Source organism: Equus caballus, chromosome 9 (assembly GCF_041296265.1).
Source record: "Equus caballus isolate H_3958 breed thoroughbred chromosome 9, TB-T2T, whole genome shotgun sequence".
Classification (NCBI taxonomy): Eukaryota; Metazoa; Chordata; class Mammalia; order Perissodactyla; family Equidae; genus Equus; species Equus caballus.
Genome location: NC_091692.1, coordinates 95,253,788 through 95,271,924, shown reverse-complemented (window position 1 = coordinate 95,271,924; position 18,137 = coordinate 95,253,788). Strand labels below are relative to the sequence as shown.

The following is an 18,137-nucleotide window of genomic DNA, read 5'->3' as shown; positions in this document are numbered from 1 at the left end:
AGGAGTGTCAGTGGCACAGCGTCTTTGGCCTACTGCTTCCTGATATCTGCTAAAGTTAATGTGTGTGTTTGTCATGATCCGGTGACTCTACTCCTGGGGTATACCATAGACCCGACAGAAATGTGTACATGTGTTCACCAAAAGGCGTGCATAAGAGAGTTCACATGGGTAGACGCGTGCGTGTGTTCACACACACACATATAACAAGAAAGATACACAGAGAGCTTTCTAGTGATGTTTATTTTGTTTTAACCGTTCTTGAAGGTTGGCAGTCTGAGCAAATAAATTACCTTTTTGTGCTTAGAGAAAGAAGAAAAAAAGTGTTCATGGAAGCATTATTCCTAATAGATAAAAAGTGGAAATAATTTAAATGGCCATCAACAGTAATGTGGATAAATAATTGTGGTGTATCATACGGTGCAGTACTTTTCAGCTGTGAGCAAACTTGAGCTACTGCATATGGATGAATCTCAAGCATATTGGTGAATGAAAAAAGCCAAACCTAACAGAGCACGTAGTGTGTGATTCCATGCGTATAAAGTCAGCCGTCGGGGGGCGTAAGGTGCTGCTGGCCTGGGTGGTGGTGGAGCGTGAGTGTAGGGCTGGGCATCTGCTCAGCATGCTCTGTCTCCTTGCAGAATCGTTCAGCTGTAGACACATGTGCACACTTTTGTGCTGAAAAATTTAAAAATTTACATTTTAAAATTAGTTGATTATATTTTAACTTATTTTTTAAATAATATTTCAGAATAATTGGCTATGCCCTACACAATAATATTGTAATTGTAGACTATGAATTGAGAGAATTACTTATTTGTAATTGTTCTATTTTGTGAATTATTTTTTAGATATGAATTGAGAATTCGCTATTTGCCAAAAGGATTTCTAAACCAGTTTACTGAAGACAAGCCAACTCTGAATTTCTTCTATCAACAGGTATAGGAGGGTGCTTTAATATACTTTTTCTCTTTGTTTCTTTGAATTCTATTTACTGCATGGTTTTATTTTAGAATTAGATTAAACCTAACATTTGGGAGAATATAAATTTATCACTGTAGGGAAGTGAGACTCTTCTAACGAGTGAAAAATTATGAATTTTTTGGCACTTTGTGAATCTTTGTATGCTTTGGCAAATCTTAAAAGATACTTCTTTTGTGGGGAGACAGTTTAGTCCTAAGTGACACAGTGATTGCTCTGTCTTTAATTCAAGTATAATTATCATGCCTGAAGATGAACGAATTTGTCAGATGTAGAATTTATTGTCAGAGCCAACTACACACATATGATCTCAATAGCAATTTGCACAATAAAGCCAGAATTGACTTTTTTACAATAATACTAGCTTGCTTTTTCCCCTAAAGTATTAGTTAGGCAATAAGTATATGTGGCATAAATGAGCCAACACAATTTTATGACCAAAGAAATGTTACTTGATACTGTTAGTGAAGAGTGCCAGAAAAAATGTTTAATGAATATCAGAGAGACATTTGCACATACAATTTTGCAATTAAATGCATTTGGTAATTTTTTATTTTAATAGAAATATTCATTAGAAATGTCTACTGTGGGTTAAGAATGCAGAAATAAATGACATAATCTGCACATTTAAATGCCTCAGTCTAGAGGAGGATTTCCTGTCGACGGTTACTTCGTGTTCAGTCTATGCTGTTGGTAAACACAATTGATGTCACTGTGCATCGGAGGGTCTGCTAACCCAGAGAGGTTTGCACTCAAGGTGGCACCCCTGGAAAGCACCATTTGAAACCACAGAAAACATGATGCATTTAAATCTGAGCTCAAATGGTTTGAGAAGAAACAGGTGAGAGAGATAGGGGCCACATCATGTAAGGAGAATATTTTAGGTTTTCTCCTGCAGATTATTCGGAGCCATTTAAAGAATTTAATTAGTGAATGTCTTGAAAAGAATTTTTTTTTTTTAAATAAGACCATCCTGATGTGATGGCAGTACTGGGGGTAGAATAGGTCTTAAAAAGGCTGCAAGCAAGTTAGGATGCTCTTCAGCCGTTTAGGTTAGAAATCAGAAAGATCTAAGGTATAACAGTGTGGTAGTAAGTGAATGCAGTGGATGGATTTGATAGGACTTAGAGACAACTCAAATGGAGCATAAAAGAAACAAGAAGCCGATTGTGTCAGTCCAGGCACCTAGTGTCAGGAAACAGAAAAGGTGGATTAGATTCAGAAGGAGGGAGGTAAGAAGGTAGATTGCTTTATTTCGAGATAACCAGATATTCCTGCCTATACGATCCACACAGTGAGACAGGAAGTGAAGAGAGTTTCCAGCTATTGGGGTCTGTTTTCTTGTCATATGGGAAATGTCAGGTGAGGGACTTGTGGAAACTTGTGAAGATTTATAATACAGGGTTGAATGGGAGAGGGAGTGACGTTTGGCAAAATGAGAAGAGAGAAGTCATGTTCAGACTCTAGCAGACATTGTTGGAGGCCTACTCATATTGCAAAAATGATTTCCATCTTACACACTGCTTCTCATATATGTTGTTACACCTCATCCTTTAGCAGTCTGGCAAGCTTCATGTTTTGGTGAAGGAGGTGACAGGAGAGTTTAGTTAACTGACATGTTTATAGTGTATTTTTCTCTCTTGTAGATGATCTATATCACTATTGGCCTAATTTCTTTGAAAAAATCCACCCACTGATGGAAATCTATGACTACTTTAGTGACATTGATTTCCAGAATGTGTAATACAAGCCTAAATAGCTCAGTTATTCCTTTTTATAATTTCTGGGCTAGCCTAAAAATCTTCAACTTTTTTGTTCCTTTCACGCTGTTACTAGGTTGTCCTAGTTTTTCCTTTTGCAAGACCTTGCTTCTATCTGTATGATTAAAAGTTAGTCCTGCACATACCAGTGTATCCCAGATTTTCTCTTACTGATAGGACATACCTTATTGCAGTGTTTGTAACTCAGCTGAGTAGTCTTTATAAAACCCAGGAGAAGGTGAGCTGTAATGAGCACACATGCGGTAGTGTTCCTCTTGTGCGTTAACAGCTCTGTGATTCTGGGTGCCTCGACGAGCCTCTTCGTGCTTGATTGTTTCATCTACTAAAATATAGATGTATAATACCTATCCCATAGGATCATTATGTTGATTAAACAAGATAAAATTGTCTGCCATATAATTGCCCAATACTTATTTGAATTTCAGTCTTTAGACAGTACAAGACTTATGAGGATTCAGCATTTACTGTTTGCATATCGTGATACACGTGTGAGTGTGAGCCTTCCAGCCCCTTCTCCCCTCCTGTTTTTCACCCATTTCTACAGTTCTCTTCTTCACCCTATCCTCTTTTTAATTTTTTTAACTTGTTAATCATATGGTATCTTTTTAGAAAGTCCAGAAAATATTCTAAAACATCACTTAAATTACCTCTGTCCTAAAATTACTTTCATTTTGTGTATGCTTTTATAGTATTCTATCAAGCACCTCTAATTTAAAAGAAATACAAATGGAGTGCTAGCAATGCCCCTTTCCCGTGTTGATTGCCAGTGTCTCAGGCCTAACTGACGGTATTGTGGGGAGGGAAAGTAGTGCTGAAACTACAGACAGGAGGGAGGGAAGAAGGAAAATGCTGTGATGTGTCAGAACTAATGAATTGGAAAGTATACGAAGAGCCTTAAATATGTTGATATCCTTCAGGTTTGCATTGACAGTTTTGTAAGTAGAAAATAGTTGAATATTGGCAATTTCATATGATTTGAACTAATAATTCTACTTCTAGGGATTTATTCTAAAGAAATAAGATTTACGTGTGTATGTGGTATGTACAAGGATGCTCATGGGAACATTTACACTAACAAAAAAGGAAATTGGAAGCATTGCAAATGTCTGTCATTAAGAGGTTGGTTAAATAAATTCTGCTGAGTTTCAGATCTATACATCTGTCATAATGAGTGAAGTACAACTCAGTTCATGGATATAGAAGGTAGTACATTAAATGCTATTGTTTAAAACAGGCCATATATAAAACATGTATAATATAATTCCATTTATGTGGAAAAAATGTGTATTTATATATTTTTTACCCTAATCTGAAAAGAATGTTTTGAAAATAGTATGATTTTTGCATTGCTGCTTTGGCAAGTAATTATTTATTTGACTTCTTGTGATACCCATTGAATGAAGAATCTGTTCTCCATGTGTGGAAATTCCAGAACTATAGTAGGTGAGCCATATGTTATCCTACATAGACAGTACTCAACTTGGGAACAGGTTTAATTCCAATGTTGAAAAATCAGTTAGGGATTCAGAACTTTCTCCTGTTTAAACACACACTCCAAAAAAAAAAGGCGTGTGTAAAAAATTGGACCTTCAGCTATTTAATGGAGAATGCAGCTGGAGTATTCTGTAAGAACTTGTGTGTGAAAATTTCCACTGAATTCTGAGATAAATTATTTTATAGTGGCCTCAGAATTTGATGACACTCATTCTTTATTTTTAAAACTTTTTACCATTTGATGCAAATATATATTATTATATATATATATATACATACATGTATATTCATATAATTTCACTGAACTCCAAGCTAAATCAATCCATTTTTAAGGGACTCACAATTTGATAACATTGATTCTTTTTAATTGTTTAGATCTTGTAACCTGGATCCATGTATTCTTTTGTAATGTGTGATTCTTTTTTTTTCCTCCCTTTTTTTCCCCAAAGCCCCCTGGAACATAGTTGTATATTCTTTGTTGTGGGTCCTTCTAGTTGTGGCATGTGGGACGCTGCCTCAGCGTGGTTTGATGAGCAGTGCCTTGTCCGCGCCCAGGATTCGAACCAACGAAACACCGGGCCGCCTGCAGCAGAGCGTGCGAACTTAACCACTCGGCCATGGGGCCGGCCCCTGTAATGTGTGATTCTTAATAATAAAACGAATACCTGTGACCCTCCTGCCCAGATGAAGAGAACATACCTGGTGTTTCCCAGTCCTGTGTCCCTGTGATCCACTCCCCCACCTACCATTGCACTCTTGGCAGGTGACCATTGTCCTGATATTGGATATTGATCATTCTCTTGCTTTTGTTTGCCGGTTGTCACGTTTCACAACATATGTGTGTATTTTTCAGTTCTGGCCTTAGCGTAAAAGCTGACACTGTTTCTCCCCTGAGCCCGCTGCATTCCGTCATCAGCTTTTGGCTTTTTGTTCGTTTGTTACCCAACTCATAGAAGCATTCCAGAAGATTAAAAAAAAGCGTTTTAGTCAGCATTTTTAGATGTTTTCAGTGCGCACATTGGTCAGGACATTTGGTCCACTGTGTTGGTAGAAATGGAATTGATTATATGGGGATTTAAAAATTTATTCCTTTGGTTCATTTCTGAAATAATTTTGCTTTCTGGTTAGAGACTGTGGTTCATTTGATACTAGTTATTCAAACTTTGTTTATACTTCTTTCATCTTGCACATGTTGAGATTTTGTCAAAGTTCCAGTTTTCCTTGAGTAGAATGTGTCTTCTCTAATTGTTCAGTGCAGTAAATATCCATTATTCAAGATTGTTAATTGTGTTGTGCAGATCTTCTCTGTTGCTCATGTTGGTTTTTCCTGCTTGAAAGATAGCATTGCTGGGTACAAAAGTCAGAGTAGGTGTTATTTTCTTTCAGAAGTTAGATAGTATTTTCTACTGGAAGTTGGCTCTCATTCTTTCTTTGTAGGTGACCTATCTTTTCTCTCTGGATGGCTTTAAGACCTTTTCTTCATTTTCAGTATTTTGCAGTTTTCTTACAAACTAGGCATGGATTTCCACTTATTTTTTCCTGCTTGATCTGTGTTGTGCAGCCTGTACCTATGGGTGCGTGCCTTCTTCCTCCGTTCTGAAATGTCCTAGTTGATGTCTACTCAGATCTTGCCTTTTCTCTGTCCTTTGTTATTCCTTCTGGGATTTCATTTTAGGTCTGCATTCGAACTTCCCCGTCTGTGCCTCTGTAGCCGTTAGCTGCTCTCCTGTTTTCACCTTTTTGTCTGGGCTCTGTGGTTCAGGCAAATCTATCAGATCACCAGCTCTCCTTAGCTGTGACTAATTTGATGTGTAGTGCGTTTGTTGAGTTTTTATTGTTTTAAGTTTTATCCCCCCTCACCCCTCACCTTTTCTTAAGTCTGTCAGGCCATCTTTTACAGCCATTATTGTTTACTAAGCTTCCTGGCTTTCATTTTTTTTATCATTTCATATAAAGTTGATGTCTCTCTTCTGAGTCTGAAGTCCTTGGGCTTTCCATCTGTTGGTGGTGGCTTGCACCAACTCTCATCTAGAGACATGTTTCCTTGTGTATTTGTTAGGAACTTTTATTTTGTTGAACTTCACATGTGCAACTCTTGAGGGTCTAGATTGGGGAATAGTGAACACTCCTTAGAATTATCTGTTGTTATTTCTGTTTTAGAAGAATCAGTACTTTTTATTGTTTTGGCTCTTTTATCAGGTAGAAATAAAATAATTATGTTTAGATTCTCTCTACCACCATTTCCATTCCATGAAAGAGAGAGAACTTATAATAAACTACCTTAATTTTATTATTCCGTATTTTGAAATTTCATCCAAGCTTACTGTTCATTCTGTCCCTTGTTTTGGATGACGTCCTGATGGAAACAGCATGTCAGTGGGCATATTGAGGGTTAGGTTACTGGCTGGAGATGGTTCTACGGGTGCACGTAGTTTCTTTGAAAGATGCCCTAAATGTGACTACCAGGGTGAGATATCGCAGATGATTCACTAAATGCTTTTGACCCATTTTAGAATATTCTGAAAGATCTTAATCAGCACACTCTAAAAATAAACCAGAATCCAGTTATAACCCTATTCAGTGTAGAGTAGGAGTGTATAAAAATAAGTTGTGGTGCCAAAACTCATGGCTTATTATACAGCAAAAAAAGTGTTTTACCCCGAAATCATCTTTCTTTTGCCATATAACATTTTATTCCTCCTTATCTCTCTGAACTTTCATTTGTTAAAGGTGTATTTGATTGGCAACTTTTTGTAAATAGTGGTGGCCTTTAGTGTGAAGGGCTGCGTCCCTGTTTGGTTAAGACATTGTCATAGTTGAACTAGATTTGCATCGGTGCTGCTGAACTTGTACAGAAACCATTTGGCACCATTGAAATTTCAGCTCTTAGGATGCCTGGATCTGACATGAAGTTGTCATTGTTTTCTCCTACAAATGTTTTGAGATTTAAAATGAGTGTGTCCATCCATTGTCTCCTAAAAAGCATTAAATGTAACATGATTAGTGGTTTATTTGACAAAAAGAGTGCCAGTAGGAAGTTGAAGAAGATACTGAGTCCAGAACCATGGCTGAACCCTGTGGTGGAGAATCTAAATCTGCCTGTGGAGATATGGGAGGTACCAGGGTGTACTATTTGTTGTTGATCAATCTTCTTTTATTTTTATTCCAATTTTTTATTTTTAGAAGTTTTTATTCAGATAATTGTGTTATCAGAAGTGGATTCCTTCATCTGTATTTTCTTACCTTAAAGCTTTCTGTCAGTTAAAACATTTCGAAATGGCAGCTCCAAGTGGGAAGTTCTAGATTAAAACCTGACATTTCAATGTGGGAATTATCAGCTGTCCTTTTCCAGAAAGAAGGTAAAATCAAATATAAGTCTAAGCCTGACTTATTAGAAGTACATTTTCTGTACTTCTTTAATAGATTTAATAATGTACATTTCTTCTTTTTCCACTCCAGTATATTTTTGATGATTCAAGAAGTGCTCATGTTATTGAAGACTTAGATAAACTGTTGTATTTATACTATTCAACCCGTATTTCTTGATCATCCTTCTGCCTTAGAAATGGGAAGGCAGAAATGGTCATTTTCTAACGGTTTACTGTTCCCTGTTGATATTTTAAATTTGCCTTGAATCCATCTCAGGAGACTCTTACTTTGGTAGGAATACTCCTGTCTTAGGGGTCCCCAAAACCACCCTCAAGCTCAGTCATTCATTAGACGGGTTTACAGGACTCAGAGGTTGTTGTATTTGTAGTTATAGTTTGTTATGGCAAAAGGATACAAAGGAAAATCAGGAAAGGGAAAAGGTACATGGGTCGACGTCCAGAGGAAACTAGGTGGAAGCTTCTAGGTGTCCCCTTCCAGGGGAGTCACAAAGGACATGCTTAATTCCTCCAGCAGTGATGTGTGACAGCGTCACCAATGGGTCACCAGCCTAGTGCTCCCACTTGAGGTTTGGGTGTTTAAGGCTTTTTGGGGGTCAGTCTCATAGGCATACAACACCTGTGTGACCTCACGTATTCAAGCTCCAGGCCCCAGAGAGAAAGCAGATGTTCATCACGATCACATTGTTCGCGTAAACTACCGGGTCGCACTAATACGATGTGGGCCAAGGCTGCAAGTGTACAAAAGCACTCTCATCAGAAAGAGCTTTACAGGAGTTCAGTTTCAGGAGGCTGAAGGCCAGTCATGAACACAGGCCTTTTTTGGGAATGTGCAGTTTGAGCAACCCAGGCCTGCTGAGTTAACATTTTCCTACGTAACTCCCCTTTCCTTTCCTGGACTGAAATAATTTCTACTCAGTTGTTATCTCTTAATTTTAAGTGACGTTTTCTATGTAAAGCCTTCCATAGCACCTGTACATTTCGCATATAACATGTACATTTTTCAAATATTTTAAAATTAGTTTTATTAAAGTATAATATTACATACAATAAAGTCACCAATTTTAATGTACAGTTCAATGAGTTCTGACAAATGTGTATAGTTAAGCAATTTCCATCACAGTCATGATAGAGTACATTATAATAAAAACAGGGCAACTGACACTGGCTCAGTACTATTAAGCAGACTGCAGCCATAGTCAGATTTCACCAGTTTTTACACGACTTATGTGTGTGTATGTAGCTCCATGCAACTTTATCACGGGTGTAGATGCGTGTAAATACCACCATTACCAAGTCACAGAACTGTCCGGTCAACACAAAGAAACTCCCTGTTCCTTTCTCGTCACACCCTCCCCGTCCCAAACCCCTGGCAGCCATTGAGCTGTTCTCTCCACATTGTGACTGTTGTCATCTGTTGTCCCCACCAATAGAGTGTGCATTCAGTGAGAAGAAACATAAAGTCTATCTTCTTCACCATTGTATCCCCAACACAGTAAGACGTAGGCTTTCGGTGCTTCATTTATGCTGTTGAATGGCTTAGTAGTGAGCATTGAGTTTTAATGCTAATGCTCTGATATTCAGAATTTTGGATGAGATTTGTTAGAAGTCAAGAAAAAAATCCAAGAAATGCTTTGGAATTTGAGAAATCAGTTTGGTGGTGTGTGTGTGAACACTCAACATCAACTCTTCTTTTAAGAAATTGATAGGATTCTGCATACCTCTAGTATGATTTGTGGTTACCTTTCTCTTATAAATGGACAAAAAAAAAGAAACAGTAGAAACACTTGTTGTACAGGTTTTCTAGCTCTAGTCTTCTTCTGTGGTCTATTCTCAATGTAAAATTCCGAGCAATCCTTTTCAAGTGAAAGTTCACCCACTGTTACGTCTCTAAGTTCCATGTGTATGTTTTATTCACTGCTCTATGCTGGCACATGGTAGACAATCAGTAAATATTTGTTGAATGAATCAATGAATGAATAACTATTCAATGCTATGTTAAATGACATTGAATTGTGGAAAAAGTATATGACTCATTAAAACAGTATAATACTTTATATGTTTTTATAGCTTAAGTATACAAGAGAAAAATTAAGATGTTTTAATTGAGAACTGCTGTTGAGTTCCTTCATATACGGATATTCCACTCTGATCTGACGAAACTCAGGGAGGAGTTTGACAGTTGAGCCGGCGAGGCTCTGAGAGTTAAATTACTGCCTTGGATCACTCAGGATATATATATTCAGTCAGTTTCATATTTGTCTGCCCTTAGCCCATCTTCCTTACACACACTACCGAGGACTTTTGGGTTTAGTTGAGAAATCTATGTAGCTGACAAAATATTCAGAAAAGACCAAAACAAAGCATATTCTAAAGCAATGAGTTGACATATAGAATACATTAGGGAGTAATTTAGGATTAATACTTTCTGTTAGAGATGTGAGCAGTTTTTATATTAAAACCCGTGCTTAGTTCTATTGCAGAGTGAGATGAAAAAACTCATGAATATAAATACAGTACTTGCCCACAGAGGGAAGTGCAAATATATCCTATTTTTTAAGTAGGAAAGTGATATCAGCATGGAAACAAATTAATTTTAAAAAACAAAAACAATTTTCAGAGGTCTTTTCTTGAAATGCTCTTGCAAACTTGCTAGACCTGGAGTTCATAAACAGTAGTAATCCATGATGTAAAGAGGGACTAGAACACGATGACAGTGGCAGACGAGGCGGGAGGTGCGTGTGCGGCCATTCTGTTAGACCTGGGGATCCCAGGGTAATGAGTTGTGGTTCCCAGTCTGCATTAATCTCCCTTGTAGTAGCGAATATCTAAACCGTGAAAGAGTTCACAAGAAGATATAAGTACACACGGAAAGCTGAGTTGTAGGGATCACCAGACAGATGTGGTTTTTGAGTCCTAACTTTAACACTTGCTGTGTGATCTTGGGCAAATGAACCTTTCTGATCTTTATGTATACAATAGGACAACTAAAACCTACCTTGAAGAGTTTATTGTAAAGTTTATAAGTAATGTCTGTAAAACACTTAGCATAGTACCTGCCCATGGTAGAGAGTCCTTAAATCATAGGGAATTCCTTTGCTATCATCTTCATTCTTTTTAGGCTTTTTCTAAGGCTGTAAATTGAGCATAATGGTGGTGTCCAATCACAGTGATGCTGTGAGGATTAAATGAGATATTGCCATAAATCTGCCTGACATGGTGCTGCATATATTTACTTCAGGCAATTATATATACGTACACACACTTCAGTGCTCAATAAATTGCATTTATTTCACAAATGAAAGCAATAAATCCTGCTAGGAGTTGGTAGGACATGAAAGGTAGTCAAGAAATGTTTTATGAAAGAAATGAACACTGAGTATAAAGAACCTTGAGTCTTGCAGAAAAATGCCTGAGCACAGCATCAGGGTGTGAACGTGCAGAGTGGTTTCACAGAACACTGTGTCTTGAGCCTGGATGACAGGGAGAGGTGCTGGACCATCAGGCAACTCCAGTGGGGTTTGTCTTTGTCCTCCCACAGAGGGAAGCTTCCCCAGGGCTTGCGGTGAGGATGAGGGGAGTTGTGGTGGCTTGTTCCATCTTGGATCACTGCACTTCAGTGTACATCCACCGCTTCAGACCATGAATGGATTTCAGACCATGGTCATAACAGCTCTGAGAGTCAAGAGTAGTACATTGTTGCTGTAGCAAAAATAACTCTCAGAACTTTTAAGTCATGTTCGTAAATAAGGGGATTAAATAAGGGGATAAAGATTCTTAATTTCTCCTTTTTTCATCTTTGCAACTAATATGAATTTGGATTTGATGAATGAAATAAAGCATGTGATTACATTTTCCCACCTGTGAATAGTGTTTAAAAATTATCTTTAAAACAATTTTGTAATGATGCATTTTCCTCAACATATAATTGGTGTTCTGCTGTGGTTTCTTTGAAGTCTGCACTAAATCATAAACTAAGATCCACCGAATGTTTCAGTCGGAACAACTGTGGTATTTCTTTAACTCATATAAATACGTCTTGATTTATCTTGTGTGCCTTTATTTTTGTGTTCAATAATAAATCTACTTATGATGTAAAAACTTAGTTTTTAAATTTGGATTTATTTTTTGCTATATAGGAGAAAGAGCCAGTTAAAGTGTAAACAAAATGATTCTAGAATTAAATCTTTGTACTTAATTTAGTGGATTGAGTAATTCAGCGCAGAAAATAAAGCAAAGGGTTTGAGAGGGAATGGTGTTTAGATCAAAAATAGCCGATGGTTGTCCACTGCCAGGTGGGTGGTCATTGCTCCTACCGTAAGAGAAGGAATGAGTAGATGAGTACACGTGCACCTCAGATTATAGATTTTTTTTTTTTTGAGGAAGATTATCCCTGAGCTAACATCCGTGCCCATCTTCCTCTACTTTATATGTGGAGCACCTACCACAGTGTGGCTTGATAAGCAGTGTGTAGGTCCATGCCTGGGATCCGAACTGGTGAACCCCAGGCCGCCAAAGGGAAGCGTGCAAACCCAACCTCTACGCCACCAGGCCGGCTCTTTGGGTTATAGATTTTTGGTACATTAAAGAGCGTATTCACATCTGAAGACTTTTATTTTCTCTGTAAAGAGAGATGTGGCAGGTTGACTGGAGAAAGTATGAATCACTGTGTTCACAAACTTCCTAGGCAAGCATTGTTGAATTTCCAGACAGTTTCAACTGACTCTTCAAAGTCTGTCATCGTGAATTTAAAGCGAAGCTTATACTGTAGTTTCTCCAGTTGCCTGGCAGTAACCATGGAGAAGGAGGTGTGTGGTTTGTTTCAGTATATGTTGGTTTTGTCTGGCAATTAAAGTAAAGGGATAATGGGAGATTGGGGAGTTGGGAGTCTTTGCAGGGGAAGGTCTGAATGGTGAACTATCCAACATAAGGTAGGCAGAGTAATTAACTGGGAGTAGAAACCTTTTGAGCGGCTCTGGTGGTCAAGTGGTTAAGAGTTGGCGCTCTTACTCCCAGAGCCTGAGTTTGTTTCCTAGTCAGGGAACCACACCACCCATATGTTGAATGTCATACTGTGGTGGCTGCTTGTCACTGTGATGCTGAAAGCTATGCCAACAGTATTTGAGATCCCAGCAGGGTCACTCATGGTGGACAGGTTTCAGTGGAGCTTCCAGACTAGACAGACTAGGAAGGATGTGGCTACCTGTTTCCCCAAAGCTTGGCCATGTCAACCTTATGAATAGCAGCAGAGCATTGTCTGATAACGGCACCAGAAGGGGAGAGGGTGGCCAAAAAGACCAGGCAGGGCTCAGCTCTGCTGTCCACGGCTGCTAGGAGTCAGGATCTACTCGATGGCAGTAACAACAACAACCAATTTCTTGAGCAAGTGAACTGACAGGCTAGGAGGTAATAGTTGAAGATCAGGATCTTTGGAATTTTTTCCAGGGCAGAGGTCAACACACTTTTTCTGTTAAGGGCCAGAGAGTAAGTATTTTAGGGTTGAGGACAAGAGGCAAAATCAAGAGTATTATGAAACACTTACATAACAAGAGACAAGACTAATGTCCACAAAGTTTTGTATATATTAGTTAACTGCAGGGTTTTGTGATAAGGTCTACTAATGAGAAGAATGGAGTTCCTTTTTTGGGGAGAGGTAACATTTCAGTTAATTGAGGTTCAAAATGAGTGCTCCTGTCATCAAAACCAGCTGCAGATGTTAATCTGGCAGTGCTGATCTATAAGGAGATGTTATGTATTTCATCTTCGAAAGTGTCTTCACACTGAATAGGTGCTCTCAGATACGGATACCAGCCCGTGAGTTAGTTTAGTTGAGCATAATCATTGCTTAGAAGACATTTATGGAATTCTATTCTATAGAATAATTCTTCTCTTTAGATTAGACTTTAAGTATTTTATGAACTTGCAGATTAATCACTTACAGTAGATGGGTGGAAGCACTTCAGTTGCAGAGTTAAATGGATTTTGGAATATGTAAATTTTCTTTGCCATTGCCTTGAGGTCCAAAAAATGCTACTGGGACTGAAATTTGAGTTCAAAAAATATGTGCATTACAAATTTACATGGAATGGAGCCCTCTCTCCTTGTTTTCACTTGTGACAGTGTGGGAGGGGTATAGAGCAGCTTGACAGTCTTGTGATTCAGTGGTAGCTGTTTCTTAAAGTCCCATGGAAATGCTCATAGATTGTATCAGCTCTTCTTAGTAGGGAACCATTTTATTTCTTTAAATAATTTTTAGCATTACTCATTTTTATATCCAGCATCTAGCATAACTACTGACAGTGTGTCAAAGTGTGCAGAAGGCACCCAGTAAACAGTTAGCGAGTGAATAAGTCTAACCTGTGTTCCTTTAAAGCAGCTTTGTTTTTCCCATTCCTTTCTGTTGTAGGTGAAGAGTGATTATATGTTAGAGATAGCTGATCAAGTGGACCAGGACATTGCTTTGAAGTTGGGTTGTCTAGAAATACGGTAAGGTGCTAACTATACATTGACGTCTTTATTCATCGATGTTTTCATTATTTTTGGAAATTATCCAAATATTTTCATTTTCCTTACAAAGATTATCAATAAAATTTGAGTAAAAATTTGAGAAGATTCTGAACTAGGTTGACATTGCTAATTTTGGAAATCTTAAGAGTCTTTTAAAATGATATTTCATTATATTTGAAATGGAATGATTTATAAGAGTGTAAGTATGTAAGAAAATATAAGACAGCACTCTCCAGTAGAAACTTCTGTAATGATGGAAATAGTCTGTATTTGTGTGATCTCACATGCTAGTCACTAGCCAGAGGTGGATACTAAGTACTTAAATGTGCCTAGTGCACATTAATTTAAATTTAAACATAAATAGGCACATGAGACTAGTGGCCACTATGTTGGACAAAACAGATTTAAAGGAATGGAAATCTGAGAATATGTTTCTTACTTCTGATAACGTTTGTCACTGTTTGTCATATATTATTTTAAATATATTTTAAATTTTGAATAAAAGAATATTTTACCTTTGTCAGGGATAATTTTAATTAAAATTACCTTGGGTTGCTAGTTTAAGATGAGTTGGTTAAACTAGCTAAAATTTGATTATGTATACTTAAAACAGTTACCAATAATTTTCCCCGGAGATACTATTTTTTATATTGCATAAAGCTATTAAGTAACAGTTCCTACAAGGACCCAAAGATTATGAAGTATAACTCAACTCTTCATTAACACTGGTTTTCACTCTTAAGTCTGTCCCTCTCACTGGTCTCTTCATGTTCCTACCACCTCTCTTGGCCCTCTTCACAGTTCTAGCTTGGAAAGGATCCTTGGACATTCTATTCCTATTACAAACAGTACTGTAATGTATTACCTGGAAAAGCAGTCGGGAAGCGTGAGCTCCGATGTGAATGGCAGTGGTTCCGCTCCTGGTTCTAAATGACTTTCTCCTCCTTCCCAGTCTAGACTCTCCCACGTTATGTTTACCCCTCTCCTCTTCACCTTTGTTCAGTGTCACTGATTCAAGTCTTGGACTCTGAAGGAAAAGCCTGACAAATTAAGGACCCCTTCAGAGCCCCCCACACATGAATAGAAAGCAAGCGAACAAATTAAGTGACTCTTTTGGGCTCTTTTTTACTTTTCATCTAAATCTAGTACATTCCATTTTAAGTAGGCCAAAGAAAAACGTCAAACAAATTTAAAAAGCAAAACTAGTATTCATATTATTCCAGACAGATTTGAAACAAAGTCTTGTTGACTGTGCATTCTCCTATAAAATTACATCAGATGATTTGTAATATCCATGTATCCCAGAGCAGCTGAATCCAGACCTTGTTCTTTTGTGAGATGCTGTGTACATGCAGAGAGAATCCCACCCACTTGTGGCAGGTTTTGTAGAGAAAGGACTTGGTTCCACTAAGACCTGAAACTGCCTGAACATGTAATTTGGAGTAAAAAGGTAAAATGCAGGCTGTAAACGTTCAGAATGGTAGGCAGCACCTGTTCCCCAGCAGCCTGGCATCTCCGTCATGGGGCCGGGCCTGCTGTGATTCTTGTTACCTGTCTGACACAGGTGCGCCTCCACAGGAGGAGGTGTGGGCCACACCTGGCCACAGCAGCGGTCCGATGTTCCTATAGCTGTTCTGCTCGTCTGTGCTGTCCCTCGAGAAAAGATGCAGTACGACACAGCAAATGTAGCTCTTCTCTTTTAGAACTGGAATCTTGTTTCTCACCTTTACAAAAAGCCAGACCTGCTTCAGGTTAAAAGGGAAAATGAGAGTGTTAAATAGAAACAAGATCTGTGTTAACTGACTTATGTTTCATTGAGATATAGGAATAATGCTGTGAATCACATTCTTTCTGTATTCATAATTTATCTGAATGTTTGTGGCTGAGCCACAAAGTAGTTAAGTCGCCCCCCCTTGCAGTTTTTATCATTTAACAGCATAGGCCTTCCTTATGCGTAGCTGTAAATTTGTGTCTTCCCTGGTTTTAGGCGATCGTACTGGGAGATGCGGGGCAATGCACTGGAGAAGAAGTCTAACTATGAAGTGTTAGAGTGAGTATGACGCGCCCTAAGCTGCACCTGCAAGTATTCAGAGCCGGATGTTCTGCCAGCTGTAGTGTTTATCAGTTTATCTTTACTTAAATTAAATAGTAAATCTGAAACACTGCCATTTCTAAAACTTTTATATCTGGAAGAGGGGGAGTCTTAATTAAGAAAAGATTTCTTGATGACATTAGTTGTATAAGCAAAATTTAAATTTGTTGATAAATGTCTTAAGGCTCATAATGTCTGTGGTATGTTAATACATACAAAATAAACTTTTTTATCTATGTAGATTTAATCATTGGGATGAAAGTTTCACTTCTAATTTATGTTGAACTATAGAGTTGCCTAGAAATTGCCTAGAAATTATTAGTTATATTCTCTTTATGATCTCACTATGGAATTTTTTTCTTAGTGAAAAAAAGTGGAGATGTGGGAGTTATTTGTTGCTCATGTATCAGAAAATTTAGAATAACTGAAAACTTTTCCAATAATGAAATTAATTTGTCTATTAGACTGTCATATTAGGTTGTTTTAAATGTAGATAAGCCAAGCTAGAGCTTACGTCTTGGGAGGCTAGAAGTTCTGCTCTTCATCTTTCGGTAACTGATTTAGCAAAAGAGAGTCGATATTTGTTATATCCTAGTAAAAGTCAGTTTTATTTTTATTAGCAGTGGTGCAACTGTTTGCCAGCACTTTCTTTTCTGACCATGTTGTTCCTGAAGTCCTTGTGCTTGTTGGAATACGTTGGTAAAGTAAAGTGAAAGATTATCCATAGCTGCTCTCCTGTAGTAGAGACTCCATGTGGCCTTGGGTTTTATTTGGACTTTCTAGGTCAGCCCAACTACTACCACACTGTGAAAGTTTAATATCCCACCATTTTGAAAACAAGATTTTGCAGAGGAGTTATGGTCATTTAAAAATAAAACTAGAAATAAATATTTTTGGAAATTTGTTATAAAGCAGGTACAGCTATTTGAAATAATAACTGGTGGTAGTAGCTATGACGGTTACTTTTTGTAATTACATGAGCCTCCTTTGTGCCAAGTTGTGACGAGTGAATGAGTGCGACCTAGGCAGTGTGTCCTGTCAGTATGCGGAAGGCTGATCCGTCCCTTGACTTCCGAGGGCGATATGCTGGGATAGCACAGACTCTTGACGGTGCCCAGCACATGATGGACACTCCCCAAATGCTTATGATTGTCTGTTTATGAACATACCTGTCGTGTTTACTGTGTCTCGTAACGGGTTAGATAAGGACAAAAAGGAATTGGTTGGAGTTGAACGAAAAATTTTAGAGATCAACTAGGAAATGTTACTAGGTAGAGTTACTTTAAGTAGAATTTCCCTGCCCTTCACTTGATGGCATGGAAGTAATGATACCATTAATTAAAAAAAAGAAGCAAAACAAAACTAACATTCACTGTGGTTTAGATTTTTGTTTAAAATTGACACATTCTTCAGCGTGAAAGACTCTTCTTAGTGCTTAAAGTGTAGATGACCAGAATTGAAGGAATCCTTGAGGGCCTTGTCTTAGATGAGTACTAGATCTGACCTCAGTTCAAAAGCAGGTTCAGGAAAAACAAGAGTAGTTGTCCCTGTTTGCTTATTTGGTTGATTCTCTTTTCCTTTTCCATTTATTTCTTTAGTCATTAGTTCATTTAACAAACATTATTGAGCATCTGCTGAGCCCTTGGCAGCTAAAGTTGGAGATTCAGAAATTAATAATACAAAATTTTCATCCTCAGGAACCTAACAGCTAGAAGGGAGACTCTCAGAAGTAAAATTAAGCAAAATTATAAAATAATGTACTATGAACTAAAGTAGAAGTTTCTAGAGGGTGTGTACCTGATGTCCGCAATGGTTTCATGGGGAGGTATTGTCCACCTCTGAGTCTCAGAGGAGCGTGGGCAGATGGAGGTTACTGAGCATGTGCCGAGCCAACAGGGG

At 38.0% G+C, this 18,137-nt stretch overlaps 1 protein-coding gene across 49 annotated transcripts in view; it reads left to right on the top strand.

Moving 5' to 3' along the window:
* Nucleotides 1-18,137, top strand: part of PTK2 (protein tyrosine kinase 2) — a 279,891-nt gene that overhangs the window by 117,289 nt on the left and 144,465 nt on the right. For all 49 annotated transcript variants that reach the window (XM_070221906.1, XM_070221887.1, XM_070221892.1 and 46 more), the window contains 3 exons: nt 849-936; nt 14,046-14,125; nt 16,134-16,196. In XM_070221906.1, the coding sequence (XP_070078007.1) occupies nt 849-936; nt 14,046-14,125; nt 16,134-16,196 (231 nt within the window). The remainder of the gene's footprint in view (nt 1-848; nt 937-14,045; nt 14,126-16,133; nt 16,197-18,137) is intronic.